The 18,633-nt window shown below is 35.4% G+C and overlaps 1 protein-coding gene across 4 annotated transcripts in view; it reads left to right on the plus strand.

Moving 5' to 3' along the window:
- Positions 1-18,633, plus strand: part of INTU (inturned planar cell polarity protein) — a 97,367-nt gene that overhangs the window by 48,324 nt on the left and 30,410 nt on the right. For 2 of the 4 annotated variants that reach the window (XM_015139184.3, XM_001104977.5), the window contains exons 5-8: positions 4,252-4,370; positions 9,371-9,460; positions 13,485-13,562; positions 16,764-16,953. In XM_015139184.3, the coding sequence (XP_014994670.1) occupies positions 4,252-4,370; positions 9,371-9,460; positions 13,485-13,562; positions 16,764-16,953 (477 nt within the window). The remainder of the gene's footprint in view (positions 1-4,251; positions 4,371-9,370; positions 9,461-13,484; positions 13,563-16,763; positions 16,954-18,633) is intronic. The other 2 variants (XM_078002231.1, XM_015139185.3) reach the window with 1 other exon arrangement.

Consider the following 18,633-nt stretch of genomic DNA (forward strand, 5'->3'; position numbering starts at 1 on the left):
TTGTCATCAATATTTTAGTGCTATCTCTTTTCTCCATCATCTATAATTATAACTACTACTTATTATAACATTTTGTACACCATAAAATTTATAAATTAAGTATATATTATACAATATATAAATGATGTATTATAAAATGTATAAATATAATTATATATTATATATTTGTATGTTTGTTTTTAATATAAATATTATATATTTCATACAGCTTTACCTAGCTTAAATTTACAATTGTGCCTCATATTTTCTTTATTCATCATCCTCTTACATCGGAGACTGTCCTTATTGGATCATTATTTTCTTCCTAAAACATATATTTTAAACATGTCTTTTTAGTGAAAGTGTGTTGGTGATCAATTCTTTTTGTTGTTATTTATCTGATGATGGCTTCTTTTACCTCTTCTTGAAAGGTAGCTTGATAATTCTAGATTGTATTCATTTGGGTAGGCTACTTGCTATAACAAACAATCATAATGTCTCCGTGGCTTAACATGATGAAAGTTTAGATCTCATTTCATTTAACTATTCCTGGTCATGTGGCTCAGTGACTCCAGCCTTTCTTCTAGTGTACCTATTATTCCCAAGGGCTTAGGAGTCCTCTATTAGATCCTTTGCATCTAATTGACCAATGAGAGAAGAGAGAAGGCAGGCAGTATCACATGGGACATTTTGGAGACCTGACTTGAAAGAAGTAACATCATTTCTGCTCATGTTCCATTGGGTAGAATTAGTCACATGGTCTATCCATATGCAAGGAAGTAAGAAATGTAGCCTTCCTGTGTGGCCAGGAAGAAGATCAAGTGAATACGTAAGTTGCTTGTGCCACCTAGGTAAATAGTTATTTTCTCTAATCTATTTGAAGATAGTATCCCTTTGTCTTTTGACCTCCATTATTGCTCTTAAGAAGTCTACTGTCAGTCTGTCATTCCTTTGTAAGGAATGTGCCTTTTCTAGTGTTTGTTCAGCTTTTTACTTCTTCTATGCCCCAACTGTTGTTTAATCTCTCCATTGTGTTTTGTATTTAAACAATTACATATTTATTTTTAGAAGTTTCTGAAAAGTGTTTAATCATCATTTCAAATCGTAATATTCCTGGGGGTCTTTTATTGCTTGCTCATCTTTGTAACTCTAAACTTGTAGACTCTATATTCTGTATCTGCCCATTCTACAAGCTCTAGTCCTGAGAGGATTCTCACGTGTCACAAGGTTTTCACTTGCAATGGCTTGCCTTCTTATGTCCTTAGGGATCTTTGACCAAACTTATTGCTTGATGTTATCTTTGGGAGTCTTGTCGTTCTAATGAGGGGATGCTGTCCTCCAGAGATAATTTGTTTCTTCTGCTTTTGCCACTGACCTAGGATATTTCAGTCTTACTTGAGGGTATGGTCTTAACAAAGTGGTTCTAGGCTCAGCTCACCTACCTTGTTCCTAGCCCAGTACTCAGTGTCCTGACGGAAGCTGTCATGGGAATCAGCCCTCAGGACAGGCCTGCTTCTGTCCTTCTGCCCACCACTCAACACTCCCAGCAGAGGCCCTAACTTGCTCTGCAGTAATGGAGGAGGTTGGAAGGTTGTCCTTGGAAACCTCCCTGCTTCTTGCATGTCAGCAATTTGACAAGTATGTTCTGGCCATGGATCTAGTTTTACAACGAAAGGGTCTCTCAGAGCATCTAGTCAAACATAATACTTTCCACAGAAGTGAGATTTAAAAGGTTTTTAACTAATCTGTATCTCTTTCTTTTTGAAATCCTTCGAGTCTGTATTCTCAATGCTAAAGCTATTTTATCCAAAAGGATTCATTTCCTTGTGTTGCTTCATATATCAAAATTTAGTGAATAATCAAAATGGCAAAGAAGGAATTTACTTAAACACATTTTTGTTATTTCTGTGTTCTGAAAAATACAGACCTGGCCGGGCACAGTGGCTCATGCCTGTAATCCCAGCACTCTGGGAGGCCGAGGCGGGCGGATCACGAGGTCAGTAGATCGAGACCATCCTGGCTAACAGGGTGAAACCCCGTCTCTACTAAAAATACAAAAAAGCCGGGCGTGGTGGCGGGCGCCTGTAGTCCCGGCTACTCGGGAGGCTGAGGCAGGAGAATGGCGTGAACCCGGAAGGCAGAGCTTGCAGTGAGCTGAGATCCAGCCACTGCACTCCAGCCTGGGCGACACAGCGAGACTCCGTCTCAAAAAATAAATTAAAAAAAAAAAAATACATGCAGACCTAGAGTTAATAATTCTAATTTCTTGTGTGTAGTACTGATCCTTTATATTTTTAAAACAAATGAAATATTTAAGCATTTGTTATATAAAACATACAACAAATTTCCGGGACGATAACATCCTGAATCTTCTAAGTCATTTTGGAGTAAGATACTGCTAAGACCTTTTGTCATCCTTGCCTTTCTTTCCATGGGAAAGTGTGTAGGTGTTTCTCAAAAGAACAGGTTTCTGTCTGTTGCCAGCCCTGTATCAACATTGTAATTAAGAGAGGCTTTTATTCTTATTGAACAGAGTGGAAGCTGCTGCAAATGCGTGCTACTAATAAGTGCTTAAAAATGCAGCTAATTAAATTGGTTAAGAACCGTAGAGCTTGCCAGGTCTTTAATAGTGAGGCTTTTATGATTGGAATAGAGACCTTCTCAAATGACCTTTTTTGACTGGTATGACTTAATTTATAATAAAATCTCATAAGGTCATTTTACGTGTCACAAGGTTTTCTGTGAGTTACATATTTGATAAAAGCTTATCTTCTTTAAGTTACAAGGTTTCAAAATGTAAAGACCATAAGCTTGGAGATTTCGAAAAACTATTCCAAGAGTATATGGGGTTTTTTTTGTTTAAAGTAGTGTATGGTATTTTGGCTAAATACAATAAAATTACTTATTGGCCAAGATTTAAATCTGTTAAGTAGACAACAGAAGCTCTTAACTGATATTTAACTTAATTTCTAGATATAAAATAATGTTTTGTAACTTTTTTACATTAGAATTACTGCAATAAAATTTTAGTTGTTAGGCAGAGTGTATTTGGCCAGCATATTCTATAGTAATTTGCATATATTGAATGTGCTTACTAAGTATAAAAAGCAGATGTCTCCAATTTTTTTATATTTGTCATAATGTAAAAGTTGGCAAGACATGGAGACTGTATCATGTAATTATTTATTGTATAGTGAGACCACAGCAAGATATGTAATACTCTTTAGAGAGAGAGAGAACCAGAGAAAATATATGATACTATTTAAGGAGCTTGGGTTTTCAATAGTGGCAATATTAATATTTATGGATACAGTCATTAAACAGGGCAACTGGAAGCACTCTGAATTCTTCATGGTTTCTATCTTAACATTTTCATTTTGCCTGCTTTTAATTTTCCTTGTGAGAGAAATAAATGTTGCTTTAAGTAACAACAAAAAATGAGGTACAGAACGGTTCATCTCTTTGTATGACAGTATTGAGACAGTACACATCCTGATTTTGAAATTTGTCATTTTATTTTGTAAAAACTGTTTCCTGAGACATGCTCTTCTCGAAAATAGAAAAACATAAGGCATTTTGTGAATTATCTTGTACATCTAGTATTTTCCATGTTTTAAAATAAAATATGCTCTTTTCAAGTTTGAATTCAGATTAGTTTGTGGCATACACAGTGTTTCAAATTTGACAGATAAGGTTTTATAATATTGTGACACTTTTTTCTTATTATCTGTATTATAATTTAGTTCTGTATTCTCACTTTGTAAGTTTAATTGCTGTCTTGGATTTAATGATTTCACCAAAAATGTTGAATATTGTCTTTTAAAAAAATAGTATAAAAGTAATTAAATTTAAAGACTCCTAATAGTTACTTGTGGTACCTATGTAGCTGTGTAACCACAGGGACGAGAATAACTGTATACTATTAACAAAATATAATAAAATATGAGTATTACAAATTGCTATTAAAGAGATTAAAGTTTAAAACTATTTTAAATGAATTGTAATTTAAATTAATTAGTATCCTACTTAGTATATTATTTGTTGTTATGACTAATTTTGGCAGTCTCTAACTTATTTTCAAGTGTAGTATTTTACATGCTAGTTAATGTGTTAAAATTCCAAGCATAGTTCTCCCCTTGTGTTTGAACAAAACTCCCACTGAAGCTGAAAGGATTCATTTTTTGTTCTTTTCTTAATACAAAGTTTGAACTTTCCCTGACAAAGATACCGGTTGGAAAATTGGGTGGTTTGATCATTTGTTTCATTTAACAGCAGGAAATTCTTTATCATTATCCAATGTCTGAAGCATCTCAGAAACTTAAAAGTGTGAGAGGGATTTTTCTCACACTCTGTGACATGCTGGAAAACGTAACTGGGACACAAGTTACTAGGTAATAATTTTTATTTGGCTTTAATTCTGTTTTTTTCAAGTTCTTTTATTTCACCCTGACAAAATGCTGAAACAAGTATCTGTTATACAAGTATACTTGTATCTACAATATATGTATTATATACATTATAGTCCATAATCTATGTACATACATGTATATATCTATACATTATAGATAACGAGATCTACAGAATATCTGCAGATTTTTGCTTCATCTAAGTTATTTCTACCAATCATCTATTTGAAGTGTAGGTTCTCAATGCAGCTGTAGATCTGGGTGTTTTGGCACATTTTAAATAACAGTTGGGCCTATATTTATTATTTCTTCATGAAGGTGTATCTTTTAAGCATGGCATTATTATGAATCTCAGCTTTTTCATGTTTCTATCTTGATTGTTAACTTCCTAGGCAATACCTTTATGGCAAACAGAATTGGCAAGAATGACTGAACACCAAAATTGGTCATATAGTGAGGACATACTCTGTTCTTACAACAATGATAGAAAAATACAGAATGTTCTTTAGGAGGGCTATTCATAATCAGTGAATTTTCCTACCCTTTCACCCTTAAAACTCTCCAATATCTGTTATTCCACACTCTATGTCCATGTGTACACATTATTTAGCTCCCATTTGTCCCTTTAATCTAACTTGATTTAGGTTAAAGGCTTAAAAGTAAGACTTGACACTATAAAAATGCTAGAGGAAAACCTAGGAAAAATGTTTCTGTACATTGGTCTAGGCAAATAATTCATGACTAAGACCTCGAAAGCAAATGCAACAAAACCAAAAATAGACAAATAGGACAGATGCATTCATCATCAGTGTAGATACTCAGTGATGGATGAGCACCATTCATCCAATTGATGTCAAATAATTTTATATTTGGAACTCTTAATATAGTCAGTTATAGAGTCAAATACCCATTCCATTGATTTATTAAGCCCTGACATTGAAATGCCATAATTTATGGGAAGAAGAGGCTCAAAGCTTTTAGGTTTGTGTTTTTTTCCATAAAATAAATCTAAGAATTATAAACAATTTTTCTTCTTTAATATTCAACAATTTTAGACTTTACAAAAAAATTTTATCTCAAATTTCAACAGCCTCCATAATACTGAGAAAATATCAAATTGGATTTTCTAGCCTTTAACTTTTTTTTCCCATATTTAGGTAGAAATGACATTTCTATGATTTTAAAAGAGGTAGAATCTACAAGGCAATAGAAAGAAGAATTTTATTTTTTAACTAATTGAAAGTCATGTTTATGTGACTTTAATATATTGTATATACAAACTGTTAGTTTATTTTCAATACAGTAGTACTGGAGGCTCTATTTAGTTTATCAATTTGGGTTCATAAAAGCGTATTGCAGGCCTCTTTTTATTTTTTAAACATCTTTATTGAGATATAGTACATAAGTGATACAGTTCACCCATTTGAAGTGCATGTGTAATCCTAAAATTGGTATGGAACCAAAAAAGAGCCTGAATAGCCAAAGCAGTCCTCAGCAAAAAGAACAAAACTTAGAGGCATCACATCACCTGATTTCAAATTATACTATAAGGCTATAGTAACCCAAAACAGCATGTTACTGGTATAAAAATAGACACATAGATCAATGGAACAGAATAGAGAAACAGAAATAAAGCCACATGCCTATAGCCAATTGATCTTTGACAAAGTTGACAAAAATATACACTGGGGAAAGTACACCCTATTCAGTAAATGGTGCTGGGAAAGTTGGATAGCCATATGCAAAAGAACGAAACTGGACCCATCTCTCTCACCATATACAAAAATGAACTCAAGTTAGATTAAAGACTTAAGTATAATTCCTGACACTATTTACACTATAAAAATGCTAGAAGAAAACCTAGGAAAAACTCTTCTGGATTTTGGCCTAGGCAAATAATTCATGAGTAAGACCTCAAAAACAAATGCAACAAAACCAAAAAATAGATAAGTAGGACTTAATTAAACTGAAAAGTTTCTACACAGCAAAAGAAATAGTGCAGAGTCAATAGATAGCCTTCAGAATGAGAGAAAATATTTGCAAATTGCACATCCACCAAGTGACTAATATCCAGAATCTATATAGCGAACTCAACTCAACAAGAAAACCACCAATAACCCCATTAAAAAGTGGGCAAAGGACATGAACAGACATTTTTAAAAAGAAGACGTACAAATGGATAACGTGCATATGAAAAAGTGCTTATCACTAATCATCAGAGAAGTGCAAATTAAAAGCACAATGAGATAACATCTTACACCAGTCAGAATGGCTGTTATTAAAAGGTCAAAAAATAATAGATGCTGGTGAGGATGCAGAGAAAAGGGAATGCTTATACAGTGCTGGTGGAATTGTAAATGAATACAGCCTCTACAGAAAACAGTATGGAGATTTCTCAAAAAACTAAAAATAGAACTACAATTTGATCCAGTAACCCCATGACTGGGTATATACCCAAAGAAAAGAAATCATTATATCAAAAAGATACCTGCACTCATATATTTATGAGTGCTACTCACAATAGCAAAGATAATGGAATCAATCTAAGCATCCATCAACAGATGACTGGATAAAGAAAATGTGGTGTATGTATATACGATGAAATAAAAAAGAACAAATAAATAAATGGAATAAATTAAATAAGTAAATGGAATAAATAACAGAAAATGAAATCATGTCATTTGCTGCAACATAGATAGAACTGGAGGCCATTATCTTAAGTGACACAACTCAAACAGAAAGTCAAATATTACATATTCTCACTTATAAATGAGGGCTAAATAATGTATTCACATGGACGTAGTGTGTAAAATAACAGACACTGGAGATTTTGAAGGGCGAGAGGGGAGTCAGAAATGAGAAACTACTTAATGGATACAATGTACACTCCTCAGGTGATGGTTGCACTAAAAGCCCAAACTTCACCACCATGCAATATCCATCTATTACAACTGTACTTGTACCCCCTAAATATATACAAATAACAAATTTTAAAGTGTACAAGTAAATGCTTTTTGGTGTATTCACAGAGATACGCAACCCTCATCAAAGTCAATTTTAAAACATTTTTCTCACGTCAGAAAGAAATCCTATACCCTTTAGCTCAGCCAGCCCAACCCCTGGGCAACTGCTAATCTATTTTCCATTCCTATAGATATCCCTGTTCTGGACATTACATATGAATGGAATCATATAATATGTGGCTATTTGTGACTGGCTTCTTTCATTTAGCATAGGAGATGCATTTCATTTAGCATAAGGTGTGCATTCCTCCTTTACAGTCTTATTAGAAAGAAAATTTGTTTCTCTGTGCGGTGTTTTGGGTTTTTTTTTGGTTTTTTTGTTTTTTGTTTTTTTTGTCTTCGTTTTTTCTACTGTAAAGAATAGATGTTATTTTACCTAATATTTAGATTTTGTTATTAACTATGAGATATGGGTTAAATGTGGAAAGCAGTAAATACAGCTAGAAAAACTTTTTTGAGAAGGTAATAAATATGAAAATTATTTTAGGGGTTCCTTAGCAATGTGTGTATCTTTTGTTGCATACACACTTTTTAAACTATAGTAATATTAGTATACTATAAGAGTCTAATATTTGTCTAAAAGTGTATGCATTTCTAAAATATATTAAGACAAAAGTAATGTTCTGTGTGGAAAAATTCATTTAATGATTTATATTTAAATTCTACACAAAGTTCTCTATATTATCATAGTTCGTTATCGTATCTCTTTTTAGAACATATTTAAATTTTTAAAACTTCACTGAAGTATAATGAAGTAAACTGAACATATGTAAAATGTACAATTTGATTAGTTTTCACATAGGTGTATACCCTGAAACTATCAACACAATGAATATATTCATCACGCCAAAAGTTTCCTTGAGAACACATTTAAATCTGACTTACATTTTGTTTACATGTTTATATATTTGTGTCCCATACTGATTGTCATCTCAGCTGGGACTACATCTTCCTTTCTTTAGCAAATCATCTTCATAAATAGGCAGTCACAAAATATTTGTTAAATTAACCAACTGAGATGAAGCTTTCTTTTTTTTTTTTTAATTGAGACAGGGCCTTGCTTTGTCACCCATGCTGGAGTGCAGTCATGGCTCACCACAGCCTTGACCTCCCAGCCTCAAGTGATCCTCCCATCTCAGTCCCCATCCCAAGTAGCTAAGACTACAGGACCACTCCACTATGCCCAGCTAATTTTTTTTTTATTTTTTTTAGAAATGGGGTCTTACTTTGTTCCCCAGGGTGGTCTCAAACTTCTGGGCTTAAGTGATCTTCCCACTTTAGCTTCCCTTAAGTGCTGGGATTATAGGTATGATCCACTGCACCCCGTTTTGAAACTTTCTTTTGGAAAAAAAAAATTTATATTATGCTTAATGTTAGCAAGAGAATTTCAACTTTTTTTTTTTTTTCTATAATGGGTCTACTTTTGTTTGGCCTAGAGTTTTCTTTTTTCTCTTTTTGAGACATAGTCTCACTGTGTCACCTAGGCTGGAGTGCAGTGGCACAGTCTCGGCTCACTGCAACCTCCACCTCCCAGGTTGAAGCACTTCTTGTACCTCAGCCTCCCGAGTAGCCGGGATCACAGGCATGTACCACCACACCAGGCTGTCTTTTGTGTTTGTAGTAGAGACAGGATTTTGCAATGTTGACCAGGCTGTTCTCGAACTCGTGACCTCAAGAGATCCACCTGCCTTGGTCTCCCAAAGTGCTGAGATCATAGGTGTGAGCCACCACACCCAGCCTGGCCTAGAGTTTTCTGTTTTGTTTTTTTTTCAATATGTTGCAGTATATTTTTACTGTCATATAATTCCTTGCGTTTTTTGTGTGACAGGTATATGAAAAGGAATCTACTTATTAAGTATGCAGTTCTTAAATCATACCATATGCAATCTTTTATGAATTATACTTATAATTTTATGACATTTAAAGATATTTTTATCTTATTTTGAATTTATTGTTTCTTAGCTCATCCCTCCTTTTAAATGGAAAACAAATTCACGTGGCTTATTGGAAAGAATCTGACAAGTTGTTGCTAATTGGCCTGCCTGCTGAAGAGTAAGTTGAGGTTTTTGCTTACCTTAAAATCATTTCAAAATAATATTACATTTCTTTTGTTAAAATTATTACATTTTTGTCAAAAGACAAACTCCTTAACAGTTTTACAGTTTAAAGATCTATTGCACTAGTAAAATAGTTACCTGTGTTCATTTGGTATGAATAATGCAGAAAGGTGCCATGGAGCCTCAGCTGGGCCGGTTCGTAAAGGGGGGTGGGCTGTCAATACACTTGCTTCTTTTGTGGTCAGTAGAGAGGTGGCTAAGAGATGAGCTCTGCCTCTGCTAAAATTTTTGACAATATTGTGATTTGGATTTTGCACATTTACAGTTTTTTACTGTTGGACCAGATTTTGGAGAATTAAGGGTCAGCAGAAGGGTATTTTGCCCTGATTTGAGCATCTTTGACAAAATAAGGTATATGTAACTCTAAAGTGACTTCTCTAATGGTATGTCTTATATTATCATGGTCTCCCTCTTAACTATTTTGTGAGTATTTTGAAGTATACATTTAATAGTTGGAGGTAAAAGCAGGATTGACATTTATAATAAACTGACCTTGTGCTCCAGGGACTGCATTAGGTACTTTACATTTATTAAACTCATTTAATCTTCAAAATCACTTCCAGACATACTTAGTGATTACTGGCTCCATTTTGTATATGAGGAAAGTAAAATCAAAAGAGGGTTCAATAACTTGCCAAAGCTTGCATAGTCAACAAGAGGCAGGATTGGAAATTGATTGAGGGTCTGTCTGAATTCTTTCTACAACATTGATTCCCTAATGTCATAGGACATTGAAAATCAAGGGAGAAATGGACTACAAGTATGGAGAATGGCCCCAAGGAGATGAACTTAACTACTATTATAATAGTGTTATGTTCCTGTTCAATGGTTTTTAAAACTTGTAATTTAGACTTTTGCCTACTTTAAAAGGTATTCGGACAACTTTTATTAAGTAATTAAACACACTTTAGTTTTCCCCTTTGGTCTGTAGAATCATAGCATATGGTCTACAAAATAGGAATCAAATATCAAAGCAAATACTGTAATATGTGATGGATACAACTTTAGAGAATACCAGTTGAGATAAATTTTCTCTTGGTGTTGCTTCAAGCTTCCCAAGAAAGAAAAAGATGTACCAGGAAGATGCATTATCTAGCCAATCTGAATGTGAATATGACTATTTTTCATTACTAATGATTTTGTTAACCAGATTTCCTTCATTATATAGCAGTATATTCATTTTTTATTGCTGTGTAACAAATCGTTCCCCAAAACATAGGGGTAATTTAAACTTAAATAGTAAACATTTATTAACACAGGTATTTTTGTGGTTCAGGAATCCAGGAGTAACCTAGCAGGTAGTTCTGCCTCAAGGTCTTTTCTTGAGGTTACAATCCAGTGTTGGCCAGGGATAGACTTATCTGAAGGCTTTAACTGGAGCTGGAGAATCTGCTTCCAATGTGGCTTATACACATGGCCATTGATAGGAAGCCTAGTTTCTTGTCACGTGGACCTCTCCATGTAGCTGCTTGGGTGTCCACATAACGTGTCAACTGCCTTCCTCCAAAGTGGCGAGCCAAAACACAGAAAGAGGGGGATGCTACAAGACCTTTTATGTCTTAACCTTAGAAGTGATACACTGCCATTTCCACAATATTTGTCATTTCCACCATTCTGTTTGTCAGAATTGAGTTACTAAGCTCAGCCCACACTCATGGGGAGAGGAATTAAGCCTCACTTCTTGAGGGGAAGAGTATCAAAGAATTTGTGGACCTATTTTACCATCACAACAGGAATTCCAAAGATGGCTACAGTGAAAAATATCAAAATGATTATATTTTGAAGGTAACTTTAATTTTGGACAGAAAGAAATATAATCTATCATAAATGTGGGGTTCAAATCTTTTAACATGGGGGATAATGGCGCTGTGACATATACTAGATGAGGGCACTCCTTAACCAGCCACACAAGAGAAAAAATGTGTGTTTTTCTGTCTAAAATAGGATACTGAACCCTTCTCAGAGACTGCCCTGAGGGTTTGGATTATGAGGAACAAAAGAGTTGTTTAGAAAGTATGGGTCTACAGCCAGGCAGTGGCTCACACCTGTAATCCTAGCACTTTGGGAGGCCAAGACTAGTGGATTCCTTGAGCTCAGGAGTTCAAGACCAGCGTAGGTAACATGGTGAAACCCTGTCTCTACAGAAAATGCAAAAATTAGCCAGGCACGGTGGCATGCATCTGTAGTCCCAGCTACTTGGGTGACTGAGGTGGGAGGATTGCATGGGCCTTGGAGGCGGAGGTTGCAGTTAGCTGTGATGCTGCCACTGTACTCCAGCCTGGGTGACAGAGCAAGACAATGTCTCAAAAAAAAAAAAAAAAAGAAAAGAAAAGAAATAAATTTTGGGTTTACAAGGATTGGAGAACATCCAGAATGAGATGATTTAGTATGTAGCAGCAGAGTAAAACATGTCTCTTTAAGACTTTTGTATCAGCCCAAAAGGCAAAAGAGAAGAAAGAAAATACAGTGGTGAGATAAAGGTAGCATAGGCAGTTAGAGAGAGGAAAGGCAGACCTGGCTAAGGAACTGAGCAAAGGCTGTTCAACCACACTCTGATAACACCAGCCGAATCAGCTAAGCAGAGACAGTTTCCAGGTGAGGTTGTATCTTGAAGCCAACAAAGGACTGTCACTGCTGAACTCTGGACCAAGGTTGTGCCACATGAGGGATGCTCTAGCCAGTTTCTTAATCTTTATTAATCAGGGTGGGGGAAGGGAGGCCATCTTCCCTAAATATTTATGTCATTCCTATACTAAAGAACTTGGCTTGATAAGTTAGAATTAACTTGAAGATCCCCTTTATTCTCTTTCCTGAGCTTCCACTGAAAAGTAAGCTTGAGCCATCTCTTTACCCTTCTCTTAAATGCTCACACCAACCTTCTGTTCCAGATTATTTTCCCTCTTCCATCTCATTTCACATAACTAAAAGATAGGTAGTAGTATTCTCATTTATTCAAACTTGGAAATAGAGTATTGAGAGATCACGCACAAGCACCTCTTCAGTGTCAACTTACATGTCTTCATATCACCAACATTTTGCACGTGCTTTGTAATTGAACTCAAAGCCCTGGGATTTTCTCCTCGTCCATTTCAGTGCCATAGACTGCGTGTTTCCCTCCTCACCTCTATGCCTTTTATAAGCAGGGTAAGAAAAGTGCTGTCCCACAGAATTTAGGGTGGGGCACATGATCGAGGGATATGTGTTTTCAGATGGGAAGATCACATGCCCGTGATGGCTGCAGTGAATAGCGGAAACCTAACCAGGAGGACAGTGTAGGGTAGTGGGAGAATAACTTTGGGTCTAAGAAGATGAGTGCTCACCAGCAGGCTCTACTCCCTTTCTACCCTTGCAGAAATTATGTAACTTCTTGGACTTCTGTTTACTCACTGGCATAATGGGAATAATAAGAGCTACCTTGTAAAATTCTTATAAGGCTTCAATGAGAAAATATAAGTCCATTTCTTTATTTCCTTTCTCCTACTTTCTTCCCATTCTCCATTTCAATTAAGAGTGTGTTTTTGTCACAGGATTTGGAGGCCCAGTTGATATGTGGGTAATACTAAAAAGTGTCAAGAATTTAGCATTTTTTTGTGTGTGTGGGCCCAGGTCTTGTAAAAACTAGTTTATTTGCATTAATTTCATTTAATCCTCAGAATCAATCTGAGAAGGGCTTGGTGACTATTGGCCTCATTTTACAGATGAAGAAACTGAACTTTAGAGAGTTACATGATTTGCAAATAAGTGGTGTTATAAAGTCCCTGTTAGATTCATGCTGGAACTAAATCTAGAATAAAGTGATCAATGGTCATTGAAAGCGACCATTTTATACAGCTTTACTCAGAGTTGACACATACATTTTTCACATTCCGTATGTGTAAAATTCAAGGATGATCTGCTTCTTTTAGATAAATGTCATTTGATTATGCTGTAAATTAATACGTGTAATTTTACTTTTTTAGAGTTCCTCTTCCTCGGCTAAGGAACATGATAGAAAATGTCGTCCAAACCTTAAAATTTATGTATGGTTCTTTAGATAGGTAAGTACTTCTTGAAATTGACTCTCAAGTTTTAATTACATGATTCTAAGTCACCTTTTGCATTTCAGACCATTTCTTGCTTGACAGGTTAGTTATTTGTCTCCTCTTTCTCCTCCTTCCCTCTTTCCTCCTCCTCTTCCTTCCTCTTCCTTCTCCTCTTCCTTCCTCCTTTCTCTTTCCTTATTCTTCCACCTCCTTCTTTTTCTCCTTCCTCTTCTTATTTTCTCATCTTTTATTACTGGCTTTTATGTTACAACAGTAGGCAGTTTTTCATTTGATTCCTTTTTGTTTGTTTGTTTTGTTTTGTTTTTGGTCTCATATATGACTTTAGTGAAATTTCTTAGTGAATTAGTGACATAACCACAACTGTATTCTGATTTGATATATTTCTGGAGGGTCAAATGTAAGAGTATTTCTTCATAACAGATACAGAAAAGAGAAAGACTTAAAATATATTTTTGTAGTTTTTTTTGCTTATAAGACCATTAAATTCCCTATCCTGAAATATGATGGTTCTTTCTCAAAAAAAATTCTTTAGCAAAAAATTTATGCAGTATTATTTAAGAAAGACATACAGTAGAGACAGTATTGACTGATTTTGTTTGTGTCCTTCCATATATTTTTCTATATAATAAAAATATATTCCCTTTTTAATAAAAGTGTGCTGCTATGCATATTTTTCTGCTTCTTGCTTTTTTAACCTTCTTGATCTGAAGGCAGAAATTTGAGGTAACATTTAACATTTGAGCACACAAAACTGGGTATGGGAAATCGATTTTTCTCTTAGTGACTTTTGTTCTTGTATTTCTGAGGGCTAAAATGGTATCTTTGTGTTTAAAGCCTTAGGAGTATATCAATACAAAAATCCAAAGGCAGTTTATACATTTTTCCAAACCATAGTGATATCAGCTCTCTGTTTATCTATAGTGGATCTTTGTTCTTATTGTTCTGACAGCGTCATGAAGGAATTTTCTGTGATGGTGTCATCTGGGAAAATTATCTAGTTTGCAGTGCAGTGTTCTCTAGAGGAACCACTGAGGAGGCACATCCCTGTCAAACCTGATCACTTACCAACATTTTCCAAATGAGTGAGCTACAAAGAGCTGGGCATCCATAAATAGTCCTTTTACCTTTTACTAGTAAGGAAATTTTTAACCAATGAAGAGTAAGACTGTGGTTATGAACTGCCTCTTTAAGTTTACTCGAGAGAGGCAAACTTTGCCATATTTTGCCCTAATTAAAGTTTTTTGTTTTCATAAAACCAGAGATTATCAAAGATTAAATTTTTGCAATGAGTTTCATACATGAAAATAGTCCATTGGAGTTGTCCTGCAAATTCCATTAGAGTAGACTGGGGACAGAGGGACTTAATTTCTCTTTCATCTTGAAATTTATCTTCCATTGATAGTGAAAGTATCTTTTTGATGGCAGCAAATTTAATTCTTTTCTACTTCAAGTGAGAATTTAAAGAGCAAACTACAATAATAAATATGAAGATCCATTGAGTTCTTAAAACCAAGAAGCACAGTGAATCCAGGATGTTATTAATAGACATTTGTAATAATTTTTTATAACAACTTTTTTCTGATTATGAAAGATATTAAGGGCCAATTGTGAAAAATAACAAAAAGACCAAAAAGTGTAGAGACTTAATTATCTTTTTAATGTTGTGAGCTGGTTAATTCTCTATGAGCCATAGAAAACTAACTATATACTACCAGTTTAATGTTGTGACCAAATTAAAGCTATAACAATTTCCTTCACCATTCCCAACTAATTCATCAGCAAGTCCTCATCAGTCTGTCTTCAGAATCTCCAATGTGTCCGTTTCTCTTTATCTTTACTATTGCCCTGTCCAGCCACTGCTATCTCTCACACACTTCAGTAGCCTCCTAACTGGTCTCCTTCCCTTCAATCTTGCCACTTGAACTAATTTTCATATAGCAGTTAGAGTGATCTTTCTACATTATTATCTGGCTCCTACCTACCCCTCTGACTTCAGATATCAAAGCACACGTGCCTCCTCTGCTCCTTTGCTCAGGGTGCAAACACCCTGGCAAAGCTTTTCCCCACCCCAGGGCTTTTGTACTTTTTCTTCTTGCTGGATCTTCCTGACGTTGGAATATCAGCTCAAATGCCCTTTCTCTGAGATTCTTCTCCAACCATTCAACCTAAAATAGCCAACCTGTCACACCACCCATTCACATTGTGCTATTTTCTGCATAGTCCTTTATACGAATTCATGTTTTTTACCATTTGTTCATTTGCTGTGTTTCTCCATTAGAACATAAGATTCATGAGAGTTCATTGTCTTTTGTCTTGATATTTTTACTGCCATAACTCCAGCAATGAGAATAGTGCCTGGAATGTAGTAGTCACTCAAATATTTGTTGGATGAATCAGCGAATAATATTTTGGTACACCGATAGCATATGTACCTGCTATTTTGTCATTCAGTGAGCTGTTCCAATAAATGCTTGCAGTCAATGCTGTGTTACTTTTATATGGCTAAAACCAAGTATTTCGGTTTTTTCTGTCATTTTGTTTTTTGAGTTCTTTAATATTATACCTTCAGCAGTAACGAGGGGAGGAAATAACTTATGCTTATTATGTACTTACTGTTTACCAGCAAATAATAAGCATAACAAGAACTTATGCTTGTTATGTTCTAGGCATTCTGCATGTGAGTTAGATTGTATTAACCCTATTTTTACAGAGTTGGAAACCAAAGTTAGAGAGAGGTTGGGTGATTTGCCTTTGATAGCTACCTACAAAGAGCTGTGATATGCCACATCTGTTCTATTACAAAGTTCAAAATCTCTTTATCATTCCACGTTGCCTGAAAGATTTCAGGAGTTGTAAATGGTTGAGAGATAGTCAGAGGTAAGAACAACCTACCTTTTTTACAAAAAGGGTATTTCAGCCCTTTCTGTTATAGATATGTCACTTGTGTTAGCCCTGTGGTTCTTCCATAGAACCATCTACTCGATACATTTGAGAGTAAGTTTTAGGGTAAAAAGTATGGACAGGGTGAATTTCTTTACACAATCCGTCAGTAACATTCTAGCAGCAATTCTATTAAAGGAGAGGAGTGAGGAAGATAGCCTATGTAGTTGGGAAAGATCCAGTTCCCTTAGGAGCACACAAAAAATGACCACCATTTCCATATGTTGTTCTAACTTACAGCTCTTATTTCTCCAGTGCCTTTTGCCAGATTGAGAATGTTCCTCGTTTGGATCATTTTTTTAACTTGTTCTTTCAAAGAGCGCTTCAGCCCGCGAAACTGCATTCCAGCGCCAGTCCCAGTGCTCAGCAGTACGATGCTTCCAGTGCAGTACTTTTAGACAACCTCCCTGGAGTCCGGTGGCTCACTCTTCCACTGGAAATCAAGGTAATCTTAGATATTATAAAGAAGAACCAGACCAGGTGGCTTATTATAATCTTGCATCTTCTTTTTTCGTAGACTTTTTGTTATTTTTGGAATTGTGGTTAAAAATTAAAGAGGCAGTTGGTTGACAAAATAGGAGGTCCAGTGCAATAAACCCAGAAAGAGAAATTATTCTTTATAAGTAGAGATTTGCTCTCTCCTCTTACTTTTAAATTTAAGCTTTGTCCAAGCTGGGACTGCTTTTCAGAAATCATAATTAAATGGTGTATCTTCCTTTGGAATTTTGTGACTTTGATTTTATAATGTAAGGTTGTCAAGTTAGAATTATGTTTCTGTACAAAAAAAGTAGATGACCTGATTGACTAACAATATTCTCAGTTAAAATACAAAGTCCACTAGTCTACCAAAATCTTTTTTTACATGAACATATGTGATTAGCTTTTGGCTTGTCCCATAGATAGCTACCAATAGTAAGACTGTATGATGGTTAAGAATTATCAATATGATTTTAGTTGTATCTGTATACCTAGAATAACTTTATTATTGAATGATTGGCAAGATTATTTCAGACATTTTCATCAATGTAGACCACCATATAATCTATTTAGTTACAGCATTTGTATTAGTATTAAATGAGGCAGTATGCCATAGCCACTTCTCTGCTTATGAAGAAACCTAGGCTATGTTACAGTAGAAACTTAATTCAAGTTCCTACTCTTCATAAGACTCTACAGTGTATGATCAAATAAATGCCTTTTTGACAGTTTAATAGTTATTTAAATTGATGTATCAATCACTTTGTTCAGTTTCCTCATCTGTAAAATGGAGGAAATAATAGTCCCTACCTCATGGAAAAGTTACGAGTTATTACACATGAAGTATTTAGAATTGTGCCTGGCATGTTGTAGTTGTAGTTATGGGAGCATTATTATACAATTACTATTTGAAGGGAGATGAGGTGTTAGAGCATGTTCAAAGGATGCTTTGCCTTCTGGTGTTTTTATTTTGTCCTTAGCTCTATCAACTGCCTGGTCTTTTGATATTTCAGGACAATAATTACTCCTTCCTTCCTTCCTTCCTTCCTTCCTTCCTTCCTTCCTTCTTTCCTTCCTTCCTTCCTTTTTCTTTTCTTTTCTTTTTTTTTTTTTTGTGAGACAGGGTCTCGCTCTGTCACCCCAGCTGGAGTGGGAGTGCAGTGGCGTAATCATAACTCACTGCAGCCTCCACATCGCAGGCTCGGGTGATCTTCCCCCCTCAGCCCCTCAGGTAGCTGGAACTACATGTGCACACCACCATGCCTGGCTAATTTTTGTATTTTTAGTAGAGACCATGTTTCTCCATGTTTCCCAGGCTGGTCTTGAACTCCTGAGCTCAAGCAATCTGCCCGCCTCAGTCTCCTAGAGTGCTGGATTACAGGCATGAGCCATGGCACCTGGCCTACCATTTTCTTAAATTGTATAAAAAACTAAAAAGTATGAGATATATAATTCTACCTAATGTTTTCATAAAAATATATAAGCATTGGCTGAGCATGGTGGCTCATGCCTGTAATCCTCGTGCTTTGGGAGACAGAGGTGGGAAGATCACTTGAGGCCAAGAGTTCAAGACCAGCCTGGACAACATAGGGAGACCCTGTCTCCACAAAAACTTTAAACATTAGCAGAGCATGGTGGCACACACGTG

This window comes from Macaca mulatta, chromosome 5, assembly GCF_049350105.2.
Source record: "Macaca mulatta isolate MMU2019108-1 chromosome 5, T2T-MMU8v2.0, whole genome shotgun sequence".
Lineage (NCBI taxonomy): Eukaryota > Metazoa > Chordata > Mammalia > Primates > Cercopithecidae > Macaca > Macaca mulatta.